The sequence below is a fragment of the Xiphophorus maculatus genome, chromosome 22, assembly GCF_002775205.1.
Source record: "Xiphophorus maculatus strain JP 163 A chromosome 22, X_maculatus-5.0-male, whole genome shotgun sequence".
In the NCBI taxonomy this organism is placed as follows: Eukaryota; Metazoa; Chordata; class Actinopteri; order Cyprinodontiformes; family Poeciliidae; genus Xiphophorus; species Xiphophorus maculatus.
Genome location: NC_036464.1, coordinates 11,450,442 through 11,467,545, shown reverse-complemented (window position 1 = coordinate 11,467,545; position 17,104 = coordinate 11,450,442). Strand labels below are relative to the sequence as shown.

The following is a 17,104-nucleotide window of genomic DNA, read 5'->3' as shown; positions in this document are numbered from 1 at the left end:
AGCTCAAGCCTGGCTATTGCCTTCTGGTGCAATTCTGCTCAGTGTGTGCTTTCTCCCCTTTACTCTCAAGGAAATGCAACTTTTAATGATAGATAAATAAGGTATATTATGCAGCTCTGAGGCACGTAGTTGTGTGCTTTTTTGACTGCATGACTTCCAGCCCTGACCACTTGTACCAGCTTCTTGTTGCAAACCTGAGATAAAAGAAACTGGAATTGAGCAGTAAACCAATTAAGGTGGAGAAAAAAAAAAAAGCTGAATTGGCAGTGTCTAAATTCAAGCATTGGTTTGTACCCCGACAACCAGCATGGGCCCTTTTGTTCGAGCATAAGTACCTCCTGACATGTTGAAAAGACAGTTGACGTCATGTGACCATTTGCATATGAATGACATAATCAGGTTTATTTACAGAGGAATCTCATGACCACCTAACTAGAAATTAACTCCATGCACATCAAAGACTGACTGATTTGTAGTCACAACATTACACAAACTATAATGGAGGTTGTAAATGCGCGCCATGCCTTGGATCATACACAGTATTTACTGATTGGAAGAGATGCCTTCAATGATCAGTTGGAAAACCACAGAGCTCTTCAGCCAGGGCTCCCCTTGACTTGATAGTAGTACATAAAATGAAAACAGCTGAAATCATGTTCACTGCAGTGAGACTGAAACAGTTTGTAAGTTAACTAGAAAAACTCACAAAATAATTTTTTGCGATTTACTTGGATCCTTCAAAGACACAGGCATCTTCAAGAGGTTAATAATTTCCCTAATGTGAGGCTGATAAGTCTGCTGATATTTTTTCTTTCTTTTTTGTATTTTTAAGGTTGCCCTGCTTCCTTCTGCTCTCTGTGGATGCAAACCAGAAAATACTCGATCAGTATTCAGCTATGAACATTGAAATTGACAATCCCATTTTCGCCAAGTATCCTGTCATGAGCAACAGTTCCAGGAACTCAAATAAGTTTGCCTGGAGCAGTAATTGTTTTTGAGCTACAAACATCCCTTAGCTGGTTGTCTTTGCTTTAGTCTTGTACACATGACTCACTATCTCTACTCTCCTGGTAGTCATTTTCCTGTGCTCGAGGCAACTTTGCCTCTGGCAGGTGGGTTTGTCCATCGTTTCAGATACGTATAATGGAAGAAAAAGAGTTTCTGAAATGTGTTTAGAACTGGCGACCTTTGCAAAAGCAACACTAGCTGAACCCAGAGTGAAATAGTGGTTGTATTTTATTAATCTGACAAGTGATACGAAGTGATATGCTGACATCTTTATTTAAGCCTTCTTAGTTGGAAGTTAAATGTCAAATTTATCCTTCCATTTAGTGATTCTTAAACTTTAAGCTTAATTTCAAACTTTAATGTTTATGGTAACATCCAAGGCTGCATTATATCAAGAAAGTAATTGCAATACTCTTGCTTAAAATTGTAGTTACAATATTGATTATGATTTATAAACATTTCCCTGATTCTTTTTTTATCTTTACCATTGCACAATGTTCCAACCACACCTTGTGATCATTAGTATTTCAGCCACTAAAAATGTATATCAAGTGTGAACATTAGAGACTGTTAGAGTCCATAGTAGGTTAAATGTATTATCCCAATGCATTCCGTTTAGGCATTAAGAGGCCTTCAGATCTAAAATACTTCCAGATGTTGCATCCAAGTAGCTCTTTGTATCTACAGTATTGCTCACACTGATCTTATGAAGATGACTGTAATCTGATATATTGTGCTGACTGGACAGGGTGCCAGTAAATCACAGGGAAACACAGAGACACACAAAATAAATAAAAAAAAACAATACATGCATTTCTGAAGGCACTTTAACTTATGAGGACCGCACTGCTGTGCTGCCATATTTAATTACAGACTCTTCAGTGAAATCCATGAAAGTAAATCAGTTAAATTCAGGAGCACCTTCAGAGCTGTCAATAGTATTTTCCTCAAAAGTCCAAGTGTTGTCTCATTTGGAGAATTGTATTCCTTCTAGCGTATAAAGTTTACCAGAAAAAAAATTAATCTGGTTATTTCTTTTTTTTATGTATATGATAAAAAAAATTAATATTTATTTTACTTGACCTCTTAGTTATTGTGATATTTAGGTGTAAGAAGTCTATTGGATAAATGAAAAAAAAAGTCTTTAGTGATGTTATATTTTTTAGTATAAAAAATACTATTTATTCAGATTCACCATCAATTAACTTTGTAAGAATGAACAGATGTGCATAATTTACACTTGCGGTAAACACTGAACAAATGTTGTTGCTCTCTCCAGTTTATTCTACCTCTCTTGTTTACGGTCTTCTCTCTCAAAATTCTTAAATTTAACTCCTAAATGTTAACACAAGGTAACATGGATAATAATGCATTTTGGTTGTGGTTCTTCAACTCTCAACAAAAAAGATTTTACAACAGTGCTTTTTGTTTACAAAGATATCACATACTTGCTCTAATTTAAGAATATTGATTGCAGTTGAGTTGTTCATTTCTAACATCACCTTTGTTTTGAGGCTGAGCCCAAACACAAGTTTTCCCATTAATCACAATCCATGTGGTATATATATTTTTTCTTTTCCTTGTGATCATCCTTTTTCAAGAAACCTGCAGAAAGTCTCCCTACGAAAGAAATTATAACATAAATCAATATGTGGTGGACTGTTCGTTATTAGTCTTTCCTGCAGCTGTGTTCTTGTTGTGATTTATTTGATTTCTTGACCCAACACTCGTATATGATTTAGAACAATATGAAGGCGAGACCCTAAAATAAAAGACAGGATGTAGCTGCTCCCTGTGGTTTATCAGTGAGCTTTGAAAATCAAATGATTAATGGGTTAAAACCACTGTCCCCTGTGTCTCCACAAAGTTGAGCTTCATAAGACTAAATAAGACTGCAATATGGATTCTTTTTCTTATCTGGTAATAACTTACAGTAATCTACTCTTAGAGACTTAAAATTCCCAAAGACATTTTTTGCAGCAAAAATACAATGACGATTATGTTATATGATAGAAGTGGTCCATATGGTCATAGACATATAAACACTTTGTGTAAATTAATAAACAGTTAGATATTATTTCATTTCTCAATATATACTCAATGAACATGGGTGGAATTTTGTAATTTGATTTTTAGTGTTCATACTAAACTAAATTAAGTTAAATAAATAAATGTGCTCCATAATCTATTTCAAATCAATTATGAAGAATTTATTCTCATTTAACAATTATATATTTAAAGAATCAAGTATATTTGTCTATATTTCTCAGTTTAAGATATATAAATTATGAAATCAAATCAGAAAAAATGAACAGACTAAGGTTCTTACGTATGGTTTGATGCAGAAAGAGAAATAAAAGCGATGTAAAAATTTAAATACTACAAGCCTTTTTTTCACAGGCTAAACAAGGAAAGTTTATGTCTAGAAAACTAAACCATCAATTCTACTGAATAACTACCACTCTGAGTTCTCATGTCTCATGGTAATTGAAGGGCAACCTAAAAGGCAGGACCATTTGAAAATTGAGGAACCACTTCTGATCTGGTAGAAGAACTGAATAAAGGCTGCAGAGGCATGAACTTTGTTTCAGATAACAGTGAAAGCTCACAGACTGTTGTTCTGACTGGCAGGTTACTCAGACTGGAGGCTATTGGTTCAGGTTGGTTTCGGTGAGTTTCTCAGTCGTTTTTTTCTTTGGATTTCGAGCTGGGTTGGACACAAAAAGAATATTTCATAAAGAGAGTTGCAAAGGAATGGTGGATATACGTTCAAGGTGTAGAAGAAAAAAACCTTTGCAGGAACATTAGACAACAATTAGACAAAGATATTTAATTAAACTACAAAATGTTCTCCTTTCTAATTGAGTTTGAGAAATCTAGCAGTTTGCTGTTAGCCAGCTCGTTCAAGGAAGGCGTTATAACAATGTGCTGGTAAACCAATCAGAAGCTGACTCAAAATAAAGTGAAATACGTCACATAAGAAAGCCAAGAATAAAAATAGACTTTATTATTTTCTTCAAAAAATATTCTCATGAAGACAAAAACTCTCATTATGACAGAGGCTGTTTTCACATTCAAGGTTTTAAACATTTATTCATTCTAAAATTATTTCTTATCTCTGGTGTTTCATTCACTACAGATCCAATAGGTTGAAACTGGTTCAGTCTTCAATAGAAAACCTTTGATATTATATTTTAAAAGGCCTGATTGCAATCTGTTTATTTGGAAAATAACTGAATGTATGAGAAGAAGAACAATAAAAACAATGAATAAATTTATGTTCGCCACCTAAAGTGATCATCCCTTCACTGCTGAGTACTCATGCGGCAAATTCTGATACCCAAACCGGCCTTTTACTGCAATTAGCTCATATTCCATTTTTAAAGCTAATGTGTTATTTAAAGCTCCTGTTGACACCTGAGAAACCAGAATTCTGAGTATGTGCATGTGATGTAGTATCGCTTTGCAGATACACCTCCTATGGGAAAGGGGGAGTGTACTCTGTGTTATCTTGTGGGTAATTCAAGTGGATACATGATGTTCGGCTGTAGAGTGAAGTGTCAAAGAAAGCGGAGTTGAGCAACACTGATAGAACATGATATGCTCTGCACAAGAGGATCTCTGACAGTGTACTACGATATCCCCACACTATGGAGCAGTGTTTTATTTATTCGGAGTGTAATGGACATGCTAATTTGTTTTCGTTTTTAAGACTCAGTGTCAGTAAGGGTAGTCTTCCACCACGCTGAAGATGGTGGCGTATCGCTGAGTGGATGGAAAGTCACAAAAGGCATTTCCTGCTGTAACCTCCCTGGCATTTGTAGGCCAGCACTCAAGATATCTGTGTTACGTACAGATCTTGTTTCACATAGCTTTAAAGATTCATTGCCCACAAGAGCAAAATTTTGCCTCAAGCTAATACAAATATTTAGTGTATCTTCAGTTTTCCTGTTGAATAACTTCTATCTGGTTTGGTAGCTCTAGCTGGAAATGGCAAACTTCTCTGCAGTGATTGGAATTAGAAATTTTTTTACTTCTTATGAGACAACTTCTCTGACCCGCAGATGCTCTCTCTGGTAAAAGTTCTAAGTAAACATAATTAGGCTGCATGTGTTCCTCCTTCCTTCCCCTGGCTCTTTGTTTGCTTGTGTTAGTTGTCTTCTGCTGGGGAGTTGCCAGATTGTCCAGTGGCCCCACCGTTTCAGGACTGACGAGACACAGAGCAGTGTGTAATTAGCAGACGAGTGTGCACAGCTCCCCACAGTGTTCTGACCTCGTGCTGCAGGAACAACTGCCACACAGCCAGACTCCAGCCTTTTCTTCATCAACTTTTTCCTCCTTAATGTCCCTCTGCAAATGTGTAGATGTCAACAATTTTCAACATGGGCTTACAATGCATATCTGATCCTCAAATAATATATCTCACTTTATTATTGTTTAGATCAAACAGTTTCTAAGAGGTAATCACATCATGATGCATACATTATAATCATATGACATGCGGTTTTTCCTTGCTGATCAAATTAGTTTGCAAGATAATAGGAAATTTGACAATTGCCTATGGTCATGATGATTTTTTTCCTATTTATTCATAACTTTACATCCTAACAAATTACAAAAAGAAAAACCTGGAGTGTTAAAAGTGTATTTGTCAAAAGTAAAATTCTTTAGGTACAATACTTTTCAAAACAAATGCTATGTTACTTGCTGTTTCTTCACAGCATGCAAATTTTATGTTTTTGTACATATTGTGTCAAAAAAAGATAAAATGTCTATTTTGTGATGTTTATTGCTCATGAGTGTCAACTAGTCAACGCGCTAATTAAAAATTAGCAAAAGTAATAAGAGCTTTTCCTTTCTTCATGCATTTCTCTTTTCTTTGTCACATAAAAGCTGAATGCCTACTGAACAAAGTCTTTCCAGAGCAGCAACACTGACAGCGCTACAAGGCTTTACAGAGACAAACAGTGGTCATAAAGCTTATAGCATGTGTGGAGCAATAAAAGTTGTCACTGGCAATCAAATTGTACACAATAAACTATAAATTAAAGATAAACGTATATCCAAATAAATGTAAGAAGCAAGAACTCAGGGCTTTTAAAACCTGGACGCCTCAAAAATTAGAAGGGGTGAATCTAATTCAACAAACAAACAAAAGAAAGTTTTGTTGAAGGTGGCCAAATGAATGCTGGTAATAATCTTTGCATAGCACATAAAAACCAAAAACAACTGTTTTTTTTACAATAAATTGTGCAACTGAGCACAGCTCCTGCATCTGTGGAAAACATTGTAAGTTTGTGATGACGATGAAAATGTGTTTCATCATATTGGTAATATTTCTTTTAAAATGCTGCTGCAAGAAAGTGGAAAGGATTAGATCAACTATATTTATGAAGGATAAGATGTCTTTGTGCTTGTATCCTGTTGAGAGTAGACACATTTTTATTAGGTACATTATTTTGTATTTCAATAATTCCAGTTGTTAGGTGTGGAAGCATTGATTTGTGGATGTTATATTTTATAACAAAACTGGTGAATGTATTACAATGTTACATTTCAATGTTGTCAACCCTGTTTTGTTGTTGTTGTTTTTTTTTCATTTTACAATAATATAAAGCCTATTCAAAAAGTAAAGAGTAAAAAGTTCTTTTTTTTCTCTCCTTAATCTTTAACTTCTGCCCCAGTTCTCGTAATAACAATAAAATCCTAATGGAGAAATATTCTGCTCAGTTCCTGTGTGTGAATGATTTGACAGTCACCTTGTTCCTGACAGTCTGCGGGCTAAGGGAGCACGTTAACTCACAGTCTGATCAAATCATGGCATAACCTTTTCAATATCCACAAATAGTAGCCATGTTATTGTATCACCACCACTACCATACATGCAGTCGTACCATTGTAATCATGGCTTCTGTATTCTGAGTAGCAGTAGTTCAGACAAGGCTTGCTGAGAACCGGCAATGAATTAGTCACGTCTCTGGTAGCAAGACTTAATGTGATAAGAGTAGGTAATCATCCTCTGCAGATATATAATTCACTATTAATAGCCCATCTGACTCTAAATTTAACCATGACAAATTATTGAATTTCTAAGTCATTTTACAGGCTGCTCACACTCTCCATCTTTCCTACTCCCGCCCTAACTTATTTTAAAGTGTTGGTGCCAATGGCCCAAATGTGTCACACCTAACAAGGCTTGCTGCAAATTTAGCCTGTCAATATGTGTCAGGCCTCATTCATCAGCTATAACTCTTCATCTGAGCTGTCCTTCTACTTTCACATTTCACCACCGGGAGGCTTGACTGCTCCCTGAGCCTGCATAGTTCAGTCCCACCCTGAGGTTCCCTGCTTCAAGGTTCAAAGGCAATGACAAGCAGTGTCCTTGCTAAACCAAAGTGCAGCATGGGGAGACAGGGAAACGGAACGGGGGGGTAGACACGTCGTAGCCAGCAGATTGTGAATCACATTGCGGAACTGGGTGGCATGTGATTGACATTATCTGATCTTTTGAGTCACTGAGAATGTTATACTCACATGTGATTGTACGCTCTGTGGCAACATGCTGACATACGACAACACAGGATGTTTTCTGCCGCATTAAAAACAAAACAACTTCAGAACTACAAGTAGAGAATACCACAATGTGTTGTAAATTTTCAGAAGCTGAAGGGTGTCTTAAGAGTTTTTGTTCTGGCTGGTCCAAATGAAACTCAAGTGAGGAAATCTGTTGAACAGACTGGCCTTGATATCTAGGGTTTGTGGTTTATTTATCACTGTTTAAGAGGGTAGAGTTGAGGGAATCACTTTCATTTTTGAAATGTGCATTCAATATGTGTTTGCCCAATTTATGGAATAATACTTTAAGCATTACCAGCGATGCAGTTCCCTGTGAAATCATTTATACCGCTTGAACTTCTTTAAATTAAGTTAAAACCACAAACTTCAATATATATTTTCAGTGATATTTTGAGGTGAAAAAATTATTCTTTTTGAACTTTTTTCCTTGTTAAACTGATAAGTGTTTAGTACACATTCAGCCCTATTACTCTGATACCCCTAAATGAAATTAACTTCAACCAATTACCCCTTACTATGGATCTCAGCTTTGCATAGTTTATTCTCAGAATAAAGACAACTGTTCAGTGACACCAAAAGCAAAGAACATAACAAAAAAATCTGTAATTAAGAGGTGGAGCAGTTAAAATTACTCTAAGATTATTAAACAGTATTCTCAATTCTGAACATGTTATTGAGAACACTCAAAACCCCCCTCCAAATATTTTAGTTTGTGGTTGAATACTATTTCACGACGCTGAATGCTCTTGTTATAGTCAGTAAAGTGGTAGTAGCTTTCAATGTTCCAGACAACAGAGAAATAAATATTTCGACTCGTTTTACGTTACTGAACTCTAAATATGGTTTTGTATCCTTCTGTGTGAAGGACATCTGTAACTAAATCCTTTTACCTTCTCATTTCCAAGCTTCCAGCTAAGTACGAGCTACACAATATTGGCTTTTATTTTGATCTCTGCAGATCGGCTCACGAGTAAGAATACAGTTTACATTTGTCTTTAAAATTGTGTAAAAAAGCAGGTGGCACACAGGAAAGTCCTGCACAGAAGCTGAAAGTGGTTTTATAATCCATGTGTTCAAAACAAGCTGGTAGTTTGATGTAAAAATACAGCTTCCTCATTGTCAGTTCTCTGACATCAGTGGCATGCATTTGATTAACTGCTGTACAAACGTAGAAAGGGGGGAATTTTTTATTTTTAGTTTTTCCTCTCCCTTTCTGTTCTGAAATTATTTTCCAGGTATGAGACGGGATGCTTCTTCTGTAATTAGTTGGTATATCCTGCTCTTTTATTCTCTCCCCTTGTTTTATTTTTTATACAGTAGTGTTGTTGTCTTTTCATATAATGCACCACATAATTGTAGGTGCATTGCACTGCCTGCCAGCCTTGAAGTTATAATGAGGTCCCTGTGAAGACAACAGAGAATCACAGGCTATTTTATCCTATTTTCTGGATGGAAGGTTGTGGGGAAGTGGCATGAAGGGGGCCTCTGTTTGTATTGAAACTGACAGAGGGAGGTAGCTTTGGAAGCATAAAGTAATGAGTCTTCTGAATATCTTATACCAGGCATATTTTAGCTGTGACATTCATTTAGACAGAAAAATTGATATAAAGTAAATGCTGCCCACTCCCTTTTAACTTCCCCCTTTCTTTCAGAACACAGAAAGCAGGATATTGCCATTTGTGAAGTCTAAGATTTTGTAGTAACGCTGCTTACTGGACAGCAATAAAGTGGATTTATCTAAAAGACAGAAAAAGAAAAAGGGCACAACAATCTAGAAATCCAAAATGTGTTTGCATTGCTTATATTAATTTATCCTGGTGTCAAAAAGGCATCTCCTTCTTTTTCATAGTAAGTTTTGTTGACAACCTGCTCTGCAGTCACCAAACAATGTTATCATACCTGTCTGCTGTTAATGCTTCAGAGCTTTTACATGATATAGCATGCTTGTGTTTATTTTAGGGCCCGCCACATTTAATAGCTCCAAACCACCTGCCAGTTGTCTGACAGTGCGACAGTCATCAGACATGCTTCATTTCGTGACATACTGTAAATACCAGTTAATGGTCCTCTACTGCACTGGAGCATGTGTTGAAAAATTACCTCTATGCATAGTCGATCTCATTTTAACTGACCTTCAGGTTTTGTCACAAACATGATGGATGGCCAATAGGTTGGATGTCAAATAGTTAAAAATGAACAGTATGGATTTAGCGGCATGTGATGAAGATGCTGCAAACTCATGCTATGATCTTCCTACACAGGGGGACGAAGGCCTGGCTGAAAACCCAGGGCTGCCTGTAATTTCACACTGTTTCATTTACATCTCACTATGCTGCTTTGTGTATGTAAGGTCATTCAACACAACTTATGAGGTTGTAATGGACACACAAAAGTATGACCTGAAATGGTTAGATAGAGCTTTGTAAACATCACGGCACTTTGGCAGATCAGGAACTGATTGTGGAGTTAAAACATCTGGTGATGGGAAGTGAGGCGTCAGCTGAGGTGGCTCTGTGTCACATTACCAGTGCCTTGGAAGGGTTCAAACAAGGAGCAGATAGGAAAAAGGGCTCAGAAGGCCTTCTCACTCGGGCCAGAAAGGATAGGGATGAGCAGCCAGGCGGGAAGAGTTCAGCTCCAAAGCCCTGAGTGAGAGGTGGAGAGTGACAGGTAGTCACTGGCTGTTTCTTACATGGGTAAAACGTGCTCTCTCTGGGCTGGTGCCTTCTTCTGCACACCTACTGTACTTTTCACCCTTGTAATTAGACTGACTTGTGTTGTTACTCTGGTCATGTAAAATTTAACAGTTGACGTAGTTCAATGAACATACACTGACATTGGTTGTTCATAACCCTTGAACTTTTCCACATTCTGTCATATTACAACCGTCAACTTCAGTTTGTATTAATAGGATTTCATGTGATATATAAACATAAGTAACTGCATATTTGTGAAGTGGAGAAACGAAAAGGATAAGTGATTTTCAAATATTTTTGCAAATAAAAAATCTGAGATTCAGGCATGCATTGTATCCACCTCTCAATTTGTAGTTACCTTTGTTGGTGTTTATTGTAACATAATTCAGACACAGTTAGGTTGAACTGAAAGTGTCTGAAAAACATTTTCAAGGTGTGCCAGTTGTATTTAGTTCTGGACTGGTGAGAGTCTGAGCAGTTTTCCAGCTTGTTAGTTTTTTAATATTTTTGGGGGAATTAGAGAGTATTCTTTAACATTGCTCTAAACACATAACTGATTACTACACATTACTAATGATGTGACTTCTGAAGGCAATTGGTTTTCTTTGGAGGTATCAGGGAACTAAATATGCATACTGTCACACTGGCACACCGATTCTTATTTAAAACAAATTGAAAAATTCTTAGTTGCATCACTTTGTGTTGGTCTGTAACATAAAATTCCAAGATGCATTGAAGTTTGTGGATGTAATGTGACTTTCTTTTGAAATCTGAGATTATGAGGCAGTATGAAAACTTTTGCAAGGCACTTGATATGTATCCCTATGTTCCCATCAACACTTTTAACAAATGTGTCGACACAGATGCAAAAAGTAAATGCTCTCAATGGATTCAGATCAGAGAGTTGAAGGCTGCTGCAGATTAAAGGTGTTCTGTGGGTGGGTAGTTAATTATGTGCACATCATGAGGGGATGAGCCTATCAGTTTAAATCAACACTGCAGGGATATATGAAAAAAAACACAGTCCCTCTGCTGCTGACTTGCTCCTTTTATGTCGCCAAAATGCTTACGATTTCCACAGACCTCTGCCACCATTCATTAGCTACACTCTCATGCTAATTTTATTTAACAAGCAAAGTAACAAGCATTCCCTGACAGGCAAATGCAGTTCTAGCTAACTTTCTCACATTACGGCAGTAAATGAGTTGGTGAGCCTATGCAGAAAATTTTGAAGGTAGGCTATTAAAATGCTGACTTGCTGTTAGAGCAGTTGTATTGTACTGCTTGTTGCTTGAGGTCAAACCGAGAGCACGATCTGACTAGAGGAGAATATGATGATTTATTAACAAAACAACTGCTGAAAGACTGAGGCATATTTAATTTAAAGCATCACAGGTCACAGCTGTCTTTTTTTCATAGATGAATCAGCAAAATCTTTTGGGTTGTCTGCCGTCTTGTGCTGTTTATTTCTTTCTCCCTCATTACTTTGCAAAAGCAACTGACTCACATGAAACCTTTTTATAAGGGTGTATTTGGAAAATCAGCCGTGTGTGTGTGACTTTTGCCCACTGAAAGAATGAAGAATTGTCTAGCAGAAATTGGAAAGTGGACACATGAAGTTCATGGTCTTGTATTTACTCTGCAGCCTGGGGGGTTGATGACTCTGCATTCTCTCCCAAGCTCATACCCAGCAAGGTATGAGGAGAGACTGTTATAGACTTGGCTCTCTTCATATCAACCTGATCAAGGAAAATGACCTCATTACCCTTCATATTATTTGTATGTAATACATGTTGATATTTTTATCTGAAAAAAAGCATTTTAATTGTTAATACTTGCTTAAATTTTGGGCTAGAAATTACTGCCTCAAGGTTTTAAGCAGTGTCTTGCAAAAATATTCATACCATTTAAACTTTTCCATGTATAGAAAATGCTAAGATTTACGCCATTCCATTGTAGCTCTGATTGCATGTTCAGGGTTGCTGTTCCGCATAAAGCTGACCTCCTGCTCCAGTTTTTGTCTTTTGTAGCGTCTGACAGATTTTCCTCTTGGATTTTTTTTAATTTAGCTCCATCTAACTTACCATCAAATTTGACCAGCTTCCTTGTCCTTGCTCAAGAAAATTATCCCCTCAGCATAATGCTGCCACCAACATATTTCTCAATGAAGATGGTATATTTAGAATCATGCAAAGTGTTAGTTTTCCACCAGAATCAGATAATTTTTTTTGCATGGAGGCAAAAAGGTTTAACTTTGGTGTCTTCTGAAATAACATTTTACTGAAATTGTATCATAAATTTGACTGGGGAATAGATGATCAACTAAAATGGGTCTGATGGTTTTACAATATCCTGTTTTTTGTTGCCATTTTCAGAGGATGGAGTGAACAGTGATTAATGCGATGTTCAAAATAGTGGATATTGTTCTATAGCTAACCCAACTTTGAACTTTGCTACATTGTCTCACCCCAACTGAGTTGGAGTGTTCATTTGTCTTGTATTACTAAAAACAAATTACTGAAATTTCAGAGTAATAGGAATAAGATTTGTATTTTGATTTTGGTGTAATACTTATTTCTATTAAGATTTTGAAAAGTATTAATTTCTTTCTTTACTTTAGCCCACTGTGTGCAAACACACATATTCAGTGGGTGTATGAACCACATACAATGGGTTCATACACCATTGTATGAACCACATACAGTCCAAAATAATTTGTTAGTGTGCATCATTGTAACATGACAAGATGTGGAGAATTTTTAGTGTCATGAATACTTCTGCAATGCACTTTTTCTAAGTTGTTTTCAAATAGTTTTGAGCTCATGCTTTTGTTTTCTTGTAAATAACAAGTTTTAATTTAACTCTTTCAGGGCCCTCGAGGAGATAAAGGAGAAAAGGTAAAATCGAGATCCACACTTTAAAAAAACATGCCAACAAATGATTGTTTTTCTTGCTGAACAAAGTTCTCCTGGCATGTTTTCTCTTCCAGTCATCTATTAGGTTGGACAAGAAGCTATTGAATCACCATATGCACTCTGCAACAAGAACATAAACTCAGAATACACCTTGATTAGGTTGCTAATAGTTTTTTTTATCTGGATACTTTATAGAGTAATGGAATGAAGCCCTGATCAACTGAGGCTGCAAATTGCCTATTAAGGAGATATTGGAGAAGTCACCTAGAAGCTATTCAAGTATTGAAACTACAACTTTACATACTCCTTCCTACCTATGCACTTAATTTTAACCAAACTAATTCTTTTGTTATCCGTTGAGTTAACTTGAATCTTAATGTTACAAATAAACTCCATTGGTCTGCTGACAACTTGCATTGCAGACATCAGCTCGTGTCAGACTTCACGAGATGCAAAACAAAGTCTCTGTAGATTGCTAAATATAGCATCTAATTCTCTATAATACATGTCCTTCCCCTAGGGATCAGCTGGAGAGCCGGGTCAGCCAGGCAAAGAGGGCAAGAGGGTGAGTAAACAGCGACAGTTAACCAGTTGTGTGGCCTGACTTGATCTTGCAATGACTAGGAGGTCTTAGCCTGCAGGAACAGCTACTGAGTGGCTGTTGTTGTATGTGACCCTTCATGGCAGTGGGCCTAAAAAAACAGGGAAGAGTCCGTGAGGGCATGCTGTATGACAATTAATGAATGGGATCCATGGTCAAAGGGTCATGCACACACTCAGAGTATGACTGGCAGCACACGTGGTGACGTCCCAGTGGGTAGCTCTGTTGGGTAGTATTAAGTTTCTAAAAGCTCGATTTGGAATAGACACAATGTCCGTGACTGATTCAATGGCTATATAATGTCATGTTTATTTATTTGTCACTTCTTAATGCAGTAAACGTGCTGCAGAATAAATGTGTCTGGCTTGCTAAATGATGTCTAAATGACACGGTGCCTCAAGTTCACGACTTAGATCCGAGTTGCATTTAAGCTACAAAGACTTCAGACTTGGCTTAGAGTCTCTCTCTAAAGACTCAGACTCAAATTCTGAGCCTTAAGTCTTATAAACCATTTGTACCTCCTCGTTAGTATAGTGGTGAGTATCCCTGCCTGTCATGTGGGAGACCGGGGTTCGATTCCCCGACGGGGAGTGAAGTTTATTTCAGGTCCGTCTTGAAAATGAGATCTAGATCTCAATGGGGTTTACCTGATTAAATAAAGGAATAAACAATCTTTATCCAGTCTACGGTGTGAAGGTAAGTGCAGATGGTGTGAGTAAATAATTTTTTCTTGTCTCCTCTGAGTTAGATTATGGCATGAATAAAAGCTTGGTTTAGGACCAAACCATTTGCACAAAGAAACAACCACAAAGTTTGTTTCTGATTCCTTACATTAAAACATGGCATGTCTAAAATTATTTATGCCCTTCGCAATAATCAGTAGAAAATTTTCATTGTCAATGCAGCCATAAACTATGAGCTCCAAGTCTTCACCCAAATTATTTGTTCCCTCTACAGATTCTCAACCAGATTTAAGTCAGGACTTTGACTGGGGCACTCCAAAACTCTGATATCATTTCTAGTGAAAATAAAATGTTGGTTAAATTAAAAGATTAGTTTGAATTTAAATGTACCATAGGCATGAATACTTTTTAGCTTAACTGTGTGGCTCTCTGCAATCATTCTGGATCATTTGTGTCAGTAAAAGACTTTAATGGTTGCTTCTAAGTTTATCTGTTTTATTTAATGATACCATCAAGCAAGTATTCACAGTGAGTCCGAGCTCTTACAGAAATGCACCCATTATCCTGTTAACGGTTACTTTTGATTTATTTCCGAGGGACTTTCAAGGACATCGGGCTGTTATTGGCTTATAACAATCTCTTCATATATAGCATACATAGCATCATAATTCTGACCACAAACCATGTCTTTAATAACTTTTGGGCATTTTGAAAATAGCTCTGCAGGTTTGTGAAACAGACATCATTACAAATTAATCAAATTTGAACAAGTCTATTAGTCTATTCAAAGGGATTTAATATTAATAGAGTGAACATGAAATTATGGTGGCATGTAGAATATTTTTGTTTGACCTAACAGCAGACAAGAATTTGGGGATGGGGTGGAAAATGTCTTTCTAAAATAATAATAAAATATGAGCTGTGTAGTTTTGGTTGTCCTACATAGAATGGTTATAAAACAGAAGAAAATATTGCTGCAAAATATAAAATCCACATGAGAGCTTTAGCGCAACCGCAAGTAGGTCAGGGAGATATTCATTTTATGTCAAGCAAATATAAAACGAACTTCATGAATTCGATGGCAGCCGGCTCAAAGCATGTAGATACGTGTTTGTCATGAATTTTGCCCTTCTTAATCAGAATATGTCTCTTAACATTGTGTTGAATGATCAGCTGTGCTTTTTTCCTCAATGGATCATTTCACTGAATGAAGTTACTGAATCTGTTGTAGCTGAAGTTATTCCCATAGAAAATAAGTGAGCGCAGATGTTTTGATACTATTGTCTCCACATCATTAGTCATATTGCTTTTTAACACATAACCCTGCCTGAGAAGAGGCTGGGATATACAGAAACTGAGCTTTAGCGGCAGGATGTTCTGAAATACATCTTGATGATGAAATTCAAAACATAACTGCATGAAAGAAGAAAGAATGCTACTCTTACTAATGTTGTACCCTCTTGCTTTCCCTTTTTATTTTACCATACACACTTCTTTGAAGAGTTGATAGGTAAATAGCTACAAGGCATTTAAGAGTCAATTCCAGATTTTGTTCTGTTGTTGCTGCTGAAGACACAGTTCTGATCTATTAATACCTCATCTTTGATGGTTGGCTGACTTCGTCGTGACTGTTAATGTACTAAGGTTTCTGCTTATTCTTAGCTCCAAGAGTCACATGGAGTCCAGTTTGTTGACCACTGTGTGTTTCTGCAGTTTGACAACCTATTTTAGGAAGGAGGGGGCACGTATCATTATCAGAGCCTCTCACCCAATTAGCAATTCTTGGCCATGCCTGCATCTTATTGGTTTTGCAAAGAGCTACAGCTGCTATACAACTGATGCAGAAAGACTTGATGCAGAAGGACTGCTCTATATCCTTCATGGAATAGCCGGGAGTGAAAAGCTTTCACAAAGTCTTAGATTCAAGCCTGACCATCTCTCAAACTGTCCGCTTTAATTTATTGTTGAGCAAAATACGACCACTCTAAGCCATCTAGATTTACTTCAAGGAGATGTGGAGGACATTGTAGTGGGGAAAAGAGGAATGATGCCATTTTCTCGGATCCTTCTCCAAAGCTTAAAGCAACATATGCAACAGAGAATATCAAGGGTAATCACCCAAACCCATCTGCAACCCTGTAACTAATATCCACAGAATCTTGATCTTGTCTTATTACCTTGATCGATGTCTGGTCAAGTTTGTCAGGGTGACAACCATGACAAGTAATTAATGGGAATGTGTTCCCACATTGCACATTTCCATTAGTGATAATGTGAATGTGCTTGGTTCTGTCTAATCTGGGCAGCATTGATACAGAATGGTAGGCCAAGAGTAGGACTCTGGGATTCAGAGGCCCATTATAGCCAATCAAAAGGGAAGACGGGGATCGTTGGTAAAAATGATATGTCCCTTGTGCTGTCTATGGTGAGCTGAAATATTCATCACACTCAGTAATGATGTTCTAAGCTCAGTGTTGTCATTGTACGCTGGCTCTGCTCCATACTGATGGTGGAGGTGAAAGACAAGCATGCTAAACAGTTTTTGTTTAGTCACTTGGAAAGCCAAGTATTAGGTATGCTCATTCAGGGTGAATGGCAGAGAAGTGCCTGTCTGCATCACAACAG

The 17,104-nt window shown here is 37.0% G+C and overlaps 1 protein-coding gene across 3 annotated transcripts in view; it reads left to right on the top strand.

Moving 5' to 3' along the window:
* Positions 1-17,104, top strand: part of col19a1 (collagen type XIX alpha 1 chain) — a 127,074-nt gene that overhangs the window by 29,576 nt on the left and 80,394 nt on the right. For all 3 annotated transcript variants that reach the window (XM_023328031.1, XM_023328030.1, XM_023328032.1), the window contains exons 11-12: positions 13,151-13,177; positions 13,716-13,760. In XM_023328031.1, coding sequence (XP_023183799.1) covers positions 13,151-13,177; positions 13,716-13,760 — 72 coding nt within the window. The remainder of the gene's footprint in view (positions 1-13,150; positions 13,178-13,715; positions 13,761-17,104) is intronic.